An 8,667-nucleotide genomic window follows, 5' to 3' on the forward strand; every position below is an offset into this window, starting at 1 on the left:
AAAATCAAGTGTGTGTCTTCTTGATCAAAGTTGTGAAGCAAGATCAAGAGTGTGTCTTATTGATTGAAACTGTGAAGTAAAATCAAGAGTGTGTTATTGAAAAGTGTTTTCTTTTCTCAAGGGATTGTTGTTTAAGATCACAGGTGTGATTGTAGGGAAGTGAGTGGGTTCTCATATCTAAGAGTGCTTAGGTAGAAATTGCACGGGTAGAGATTAGGTGAGAAAGACTGTAACTTGTTGAAGTGTACGGAGAGTCTTTGAACTGATTCTATTTTAGTGAATTTCCTTCCTGGCTTGGTAGCCCCCAGACGTAGGTGAGTTGCACCGAACTGGGTTAACAATTGCTTGTGTCTTTTGCTTTACCTTTCTATATCTTTCTTCTGTTAGTGTAATTTAGATATTAGTGTCGTGACATTACATTCGACATCTTATATCTGATACCAGAATTTCAAGCTTTGTGCGTTATGTCAAATGGACTCTTTGTTGTCAGTGATCTGTTGTGCACTCTACAACAACAACTTGTTCATCATTTCTTCTTCTACGGAGTCATAGCATCTTCTAAGAAGAAACAAAAGACATTACTCCAACCGTTTAAACTTTTTGCATTCGAATTAAAAAATATAATAATATTATTATAAAATATTACAGTTTTACTAAATTAATGGAAATAATATCTAGAATAATAAGTTAATAACACAATTAAAAAAATAACAATTATTATTATATTGAAAAGTGTGAGTGACATTTATTTTAAAATAAATTTTATTTATTAAAACAATAGTAATTTTAAAATGGAGGAAGTACATAATATGCAGGTCAATAGGTAGCGCGTGGATCCAGTGAGAAATATTCTGCCGCCAAAAGGATCCCACAAGATTCCCATATGTGAACCTTATCCTTGTCTCTTTCCTTGACTTGCATGTCCCAATCAATGACAATGGCCCATGTGCCAGATTTCAAAATCTTGCTCTGCTTTCTCAGAATCTCGATTTGATGGTTGGTGGCACAACCAGATTGTGAAAGTGATAGAGAGTTGTCTAAGATCCAAGGGAGCAGTGATGACATTAATAAAACAGTAAGGCTATAATAAAAGCACAGTAAAATATGAACTTAAACCAACAAAAGATAGAGCAAATGGTTATGATAAGCACAATCCTGCAGTAATACAATGTTAATGGATTATTATAAGCAATCACCGATAATTAATTGTTCACAAAGACTAGCTTAACAACAGATTAAGATGCTTCAGATTTCTTTTTCATTTTCATTTTCTTCTTCCTCGCTGCAGATTTTCGCATTTTCATTCTCTCAAGATAATTTGAAACTTTCTGCTGAGACTTGGCTTTTGAGCTATCCACAACATTGATTTTTTCTGGTCTTTTAGGTTTATATACTTCTGTTATTGAAGGATCTAAAACATCTCCAGAGCACTCAAGAGTTATGCCCATACATGTGGCTTCATCCCAAAGTTCTCTTCCTTTTTCAAAATCCCCTCCTCTACAAAGCTTTGGAATGAGTACATCATAAACTGGTCCATAACCTCCCACTGAGCTTACCTTCATTTTCTCAAACAATTCAAGGGCATGATTTACCCTTTCAACCCCACAGAGAATACCAATCAAACTGTAGTAAAACTTATGGTTTGGTACTATGCCTTTTTCAATCATTTGATCTACTATCTCTTTCCCTTTACCGAATCTACCACTCAGAAACAAAACCCTTGCCACCAAATAATAGGAGACCCAATCCGGAGCAACGCCCGATTTGTTCATTGCTTCAAGTATTTGACATGATTCCTTAACTCTTCTAGTCTTCCCCAAACAAGAAAGTAAAATGTTGTAACTGATTGTGGTCGGCGAGACCTTATACGACCTCATTTCCATCATCACATTTAAAGCTTCAGGCACAAGTCCAGAAGGATTATGTCTCAGATTTCTTTCACAAAGGCACCTGAGGAATGTGTTGTAGCAAACTAAATCCGGGACAACCCCATTCGATTTCATCTCTTGAATAACTCTCCTAGATTCCTTCACATTCCTCTGCACAGACCAACCATAAAGAATACTTCTATAAACGCAAGGTAGCACGCCTTTAATCTTGTCTTTGTGATGCCAAACTACACCTTCAGCCCTCTTAGCATGCCCTTTAGAGCAAAGGGCATTAATAATAGCAGTAACAGTAAATTCATCAATAAGACACTTATACTTGTCTAAGTTCTTGAAAATACCCAACGCTTGATCTTCTTTTCCGAGTTTAACAAAATTCTCAGCTACAAGACCAAAAGTTTGAGCATCCAAGACTCTACCCTCCTTCTTGAAATCTCCAAGCAAGATGTCCATTGCTGTATAGTCTTTCTTTTCGGCGAAAACTCTAAGAGCATAATTATAATCCTTATCTTCTAAATCACATCTCAAATTCTTATTGGACCATAAGAAGAACCTAAGCAGTCTTCTAGTGTGTGCCTCGTGTTTAATGGAATCAATAACTTGAGCTACAAGAGGTGAAGTTAGAGAACCCTTATACTTATTTAGACTTAACTCTAGATCATCTAGTCCACCAACAGTGCAGGTGACAATGTTGCAGAGGTCTTGCAATTCGGGTAGTGTAGATACTGGGTGCAATGTGGAATAGAGCGACACTGAAAGTAATTGGAGCTTGTGGGTATTTTGAAGGTAACAGCTTCTCAAAGCGGAGCTGAGCAAGACATGCATTTTGATTTTCATTTGGGAAATTCATCAAACATGTTATGTGCATCAATCGTAATTCAAAACTTTGATAATATGGTAGAGAGGCAGTCGATGGTAAACTAGTAACGGCAGTGGCGGCAGCTGCATGGAGGGCGCGTCTATGTTGCAGAGTGGCGGGGAAGAGGTGACTGACCCTCCAATTTTTTCAAATTTTCAAGTTTTGGATTTGTTGCGCAGGGATAGAAATTCGTTGACTTGACTGAGTATGCTGGTGTTAAAAGCAATTTTATTCTAAATTCACATATTTGGTTGGTTCAAATTTAAATGTCTTTACAATAGCTCTAATTTTAAAATTTTATTCTTTAGTCTTTCCGTTTCAATTTTCATACACCTTCATATAAAATTAAAACTAAAAATTTAATAAAACTAAATCAATAAGCTAAATAAGAAGGGTCAATTTTAAATCAAAATAAAAAATACGAATTTTTTTAAAATAATTATTTTTTAATTAAAATTTTAAAATAACCTATTTTTCAAAATATTTACCAGAATAACCAACTTTCATGAAACATGCATTAGTTGGACTGACGTATCTATTTTCCTATTGAACATAGGCGCCAATGGCTTGGGCGCATGCAATGAAAATTGTATTCATTGGCGCCACATGCAATGACGCATGCATATGTAGGTCATGTGTAGGCGTCACATGCAATTATTAGATTTAATTATTAGATTTAATTCATATTTAAGTTTGTTAGATATTAGATTTAAATATTAGATTTGATTCATATTTAAGTTTGTTAGATATTAGATTTAAATATTAGATTTGATTCATATTTAAGTTTGTTAGAGGCTTATAAATAGGGTGTCAATCATTGTAACTTTTAATCCTTTTTGTAGCCATCATTCTCTGAATAAGAATATTTCCATTCATCATATATTCTACCTTTGCACCAACAATTGGTATCTAGAGCTCCGGTTCGGATTCATTGGGAAACACGGGAAACACGAGTGAACGTGAGGTCTTGTGTGTTTGGTTTTGATTCTTAGATTCGTGTTGAATCTTGAACAAAATCTGATCAGAATTTTAATTCTGTGGGTTGGGAAACACTGTGTGAGAAATCTGAGTGTACTGTGCAAGGTAGAAAGATGAACGGAAACGGCAACATGAACACCAAACTTCCAGTATTTGACGGTAAAAACTGGAATCGTTGGATGATCCAAATGCGTGTACTGTTCGGTGCTCAAGATGTTCTAGATCTTGTCACTGATGGTTATGTTCCGGTAGCAGCAGATGCGACGGATGAACAGAAAAACGCGCAGAAGGAAGTAAGGAAGAAGGATCAGAAAGCATTGTTCTTCATTCATCAATGTGTTGATGTAAATGTGTTTGAGAAGATTGCAGATTCAACGACAGCAAAGGCTGCGTGGGACACACTGGTTAGATGTTATGGTGGTGACGCATCAGTGAAGAAGGTGAAGCTTCAGTCCTTGAGAAAGCAATATGAGAATCTCAACATGAAGAATAATGAGAAAGTTTCTGAATACATCTCCAGAGTGATTCTGATCACTAATGAGATGAAAGCGTGTGGAGAACTCTTTCTGAAGAAACAATCATGGAGAAGGTATTGAGATCCCTTACCTGTCAATTTGATTACATTGTGGTAGCAATAGAACATTCCAAAGATCTGAGCACCATGAGAATTGAAGAGCTGCAGAGCAGTCTAGAAGCGCAAGAGTTGCGTTTGACTGAGAGAACTTCTGAAAGGGAAGTAGAGCAGCAGGCTCTGAAAGCAACTTCTAATAGGAGGTATCAAAAGCAGTCAGAAGCCAGGAGAAGATCTGATGGTGGTCAGAAGTCAGAAAGCTCAACCTCTGATAGACAAAAGAATGCTCAGAAGGGAAAAGAGAAGTATGACAAGAAGAAGATCCAATGTTACTGTTGTAAGAAGTTTGGTCACTTCGCTAGAGACTGTTGGTCAAACAAGGAGAGAAAATCAGAAGAAGCAAATATAGCCAGAAGTTCTGATGACGAATCTGTGCTATTGATGGCCTCTGAATCTGATGATATGGATCTGATAGACTGGTGGTATATGGACACTGGTTGTTCAAATCATCTTACTGGAAACAAGAAATGGCTGGTTGACTTTGACTCTGAAAAGAGGACAAAGATCAGATGTGCTGATGACAAATATCTTAATGCAGAAGGTATGGGAAATGTCAGAGTGACTCTGAACAATGGGAAAACAGCATTGATTCAGAACGTGTGGTATGTACCTGGCATCAGAAGCAATCTGATGAGTGTGGGACAATTAATTGAGAAAGGTTTCTCAGTTACCATGAAGGACAATCTTCTGAAGCTGTACGACTGTAATCAGAAGTTGATTATGGAGTCAGAACAGGGAAGGAATAGAACATTCAAGGTGAATGTCAGAACTGCAGACTCAGAATGTCTTAGTGCAACAAGTGCTGAGAAGGAGAGTGAGCTGTGGCACAGAAGATTTGGTCATTTGAATTTCAGAAGCTTAAAACATCTGAATTCAAAGAAGTTGGTACATGGAATTCCTGCAATTAAGAAGCCTGAAAAGTCATGCAAAGTTTGTATGGAAGGAAAACAACCACGATTGCCATTTGCGTCAGAAACTGCTCCAAGAGCAAAACATGCCTTGGGAGTTGTACATTCTGATGTGTGTGGTCCATTTCCAGTAGCATCGATGGGAGGGAATAAATACTTTGTGTTATTTGTTGATGAATTCACAAGAATGACATGGGTATCCCTTATTAAGTTCAAACACGAGGTGTTTGATGAATTCAAGAAGTTCAGAATGAAGGCTGAGAATCAGAGTGGTCAAAAGCTGAAGATTCTTAGAACTGACGGTGGAGGTGAGTATAACTCCAAAGAGTTCCAGAAGTTCTGTGAGGAGAATGGAATTGAGCATGAGGTTACTGCTCCTTATACCCCTCAACACAATGGTCTTGCTGAAAGAAGAAACCAAACTTTGCTTGATATGGTGAGAAGCATGCTAAAGGAGAAGAAGCTTCCTCAGAAGCTCTGGGGAGAAGCTGTTGCCACCGCAACGTATGTACTCAACCGATGTCCTACGAAGAAGTTGAAGGAAATAGTTCCAATACAGAAGTGGACTGGAGATAAGCAAAGTGTTAGTCATCTGAAGGTGTTTGGTTCTGTTTGCTATAAACATGTTCCAGAAGCCAGAAGACAGAAGCTGGATGATAGAAGCAAAGTGATGATTCTGATAGGGTACCACAGTACAGGTGCATACAAGCTCTATTGTCCAGAAACCAATAAAATTGAATTCAGCAGAGATGTGATTGTGAAGGAATCAGAAGTTTGGAATTGGGATAAGTCTCAATCTGATTCTGATGTTAGAACTTCTGAAGAAAGGTCAGAGTTCAGAATTTCTGAGGTTGGAGTAAATTCTGACGTTGATTCTGACTCTGATAGTGATCCAGAATCTGATGTTCCAGACTCTGATGTTCCAGACTCTGATGTTGCAGACTCTGATGTTTCAGACTCTGATGATCCAGACTCTGATGACCCAGACTCTGATGGTAATCCAGATTCTGGTGGCAATTCAGACTCTGGAAATATGCCAGACCCTGAAGATGGTCAAAGCTCTGGAGGAAGTCAACCATCTGAAGCTAGAAACTCTGAAGCTCAAGACTCTGAACAAGTTCAGAGACCACAAAGAATCAGAAACATCCCCAGAAGATATGCAGAATTTGACATGCTGAAAGACACTGAAGTAGACTCTGAAGGAGAAGTTATTCAGTGTGCCATGTTAGTAGACTCTGAACCCATAAGTACAGAAGAGGCTCTTAAGCAGAAGCTCTGGCTGAAGGCCATGAAAGAAGAACTTGATGCTATAGAGAGAAACAAGACTGGAAGTTCTGAACAAGAGATAGCCAAGTTCAAGAAAGTTCTGATGAATGAATTCGAAATGACTGATCTAGGCAAAATGACATACTTTCTAGGGATGGAGTTCAGATACTCTGAGAAAGGTATTATTTTGCATCAGCTCAAGTATGAATTAGAACTTCTGAAGAGATTTGATCTGAAGAATTGTAAGATTGCTGTTACTGCATGCCAAGCTGTGTGGATTCTGAATCTATTGCAGGATCTGAAGATTAAAGTAAACAAACCTCTGAAGCTGATGATTGACAACAAGTCTGCAAACAATCTTGCCAGAAACCCAGTGTTGCATGGGAGAAGCAAGCACATTGAGACCAAGTATCATTTTCTGAGACATCAAGTTCAGAGGGGAGTGTTAGAAGTTGTACACTGCAGCACTCAGAAGCAGTTGGCAGATGTTCTGACGAAAGCTATCAAGACTGATCAATTTCTCAGATTAAGGGATGGAATTGGTGTTACAAGTTTTGATGGAATATGAATTAAGGGATGGTATTAGATTTAATTATTAGATTTAATTCATATTTAAGTTTGTTAGATATTAGATTTAAATATTATATTTGATTCATATTTAAGTTTGTTAGATATTAGATTTAAATATTAGATTTGATTCATATTTAAGTTTGTTAGAGGCTTATAAATAGGGTGTCAATCATTGTAACTTTTAATCCTTTTTGTAGCCATCATTCTCTGAATAAGAATATTTCCATTCATCATATATTCTACCTTTGCACCAACAGCAATGACGCATACATATTGTTTCTATGTGTGCGCCAATGCATGTGACTACTGATCCACCACTCATATATAAATACAACATCCCTCCCATAATTTCCCACACAACTTATTACTCTCTCCTTTCATTTTCCTTCAATTTTTTAAAAATGTCTGCATATTCATACGTGTGTCCTTATATTCACAAGAGAAATATCGATTTAATCTTTTCAACAGTGCAACCTCCGATGAAGATCCGATTTTGGATGTAGATACGTTCGAACATCTTAACAAGACCTTCAACCGTTGGTTAGATGGAGAAATTGTAGATGGTGAAATGATCAGAAGAATTCAATGGCTTGATACAACGTTCAATCAAAATGGAGAAGATCGTTTTTGGATCAATGTTAAAACTGACAGAGACGTTCACATGTTAATGTATACTTCCCACAAATTGTTTTGATAGTTGTAATTGCATAATTATGTTATTTATGTATTGTATTTGTTTGTTATGTTACTTTTATTTATTGTAGCATCTTGTGTTGTTGTTTAATTATTGTATTTGTTCTACTTTTATCATATGAAATGAATGTTGTTTTTAATATAAAGAAGAAGAGTTACAACTAAAATTATCTTGTTGTGCTTATTTCAACACTGGGACAGTTAGTACGATTATGACCGGGCTGACGACATGAGCTACATAATATAGCCATTTTGTTCCCCGTATTCATTTCTGTTCGAATACGGATGCTGTTTGGGCGATCATTTTTCTTTCTTCGCATTATTTCATTATGCTCGCATGCATCACATGAAAAAATACATGCATGCGCTCTTACCAATGGCGCGTTCACATACATCACATGCAAAGTACACTTTCATGTGAATGCAACTTACCATCAACTTATTTTCTCATCTATAAATACTGTAACATTCAACCTATATGAAACACTCGTCCTATCTGTAACACTCATCTTATCTGCAACACTCAACCTATCTGCAACCCTCAACCTATCTGCAACAATATGTCTCTATTGACCATGGATGATGAACATCGAGGGACAATCGATAATATTGTGACATTTGTATGTTATTACTTATTCTATATTATTTATTACTTATTCTTATTTCCTAACAAAATGTCTCTATTGTTTATTACTTATTCTTACTTATTTCTTAGTTATCTTTTATTAGGACCCAAAGAGATTTCGATGTCGTGTACATGGATATGTACCACACGGTCCTTTGATAGAACCATATCTTCGAGGATGCGGTTTTGGTAATCTACTCAACATAGTCTTATACTCAGTTGACTACAAATTTATTATTGCTTTGTTAGAA

At 36.8% G+C, this 8,667-nt stretch overlaps 1 protein-coding gene across 1 annotated transcript; it reads right to left on the minus strand.

Moving 5' to 3' along the window:
* Positions 1 to 1,110: 1,110 nt before the first annotated feature.
* Positions 1,111 to 3,029, minus strand: LOC127073773 (pentatricopeptide repeat-containing protein At5g61370, mitochondrial). Its single transcript, XM_051014994.1, has one exon. The coding sequence runs from the start codon at positions 2,721 to 2,723 to the stop codon at positions 1,236 to 1,238; it is 1,488 nt and encodes a 495-aa protein (XP_050870951.1). The 5' UTR covers positions 2,724 to 3,029; the 3' UTR covers positions 1,111 to 1,235.
* Between the last annotated feature and the right edge of the window lie 5,638 nt (positions 3,030 to 8,667).

This window comes from Lathyrus oleraceus, chromosome 4, assembly GCF_024323335.1.
Source record: "Lathyrus oleraceus cultivar Zhongwan6 chromosome 4, CAAS_Psat_ZW6_1.0, whole genome shotgun sequence".
NCBI classification, from domain to species: Eukaryota; Viridiplantae; Streptophyta; class Magnoliopsida; order Fabales; family Fabaceae; genus Lathyrus; species Lathyrus oleraceus.

What these genes read in the sequence shown, in the direction of transcription:
- LOC127073773 (XM_051014994.1), bottom strand. Translation starts at nt 2,723, where the DNA reads ATGAAAATCAAAATGCATGTCTTGCTCAGCTCCGCTTTGAGAAGCTGT.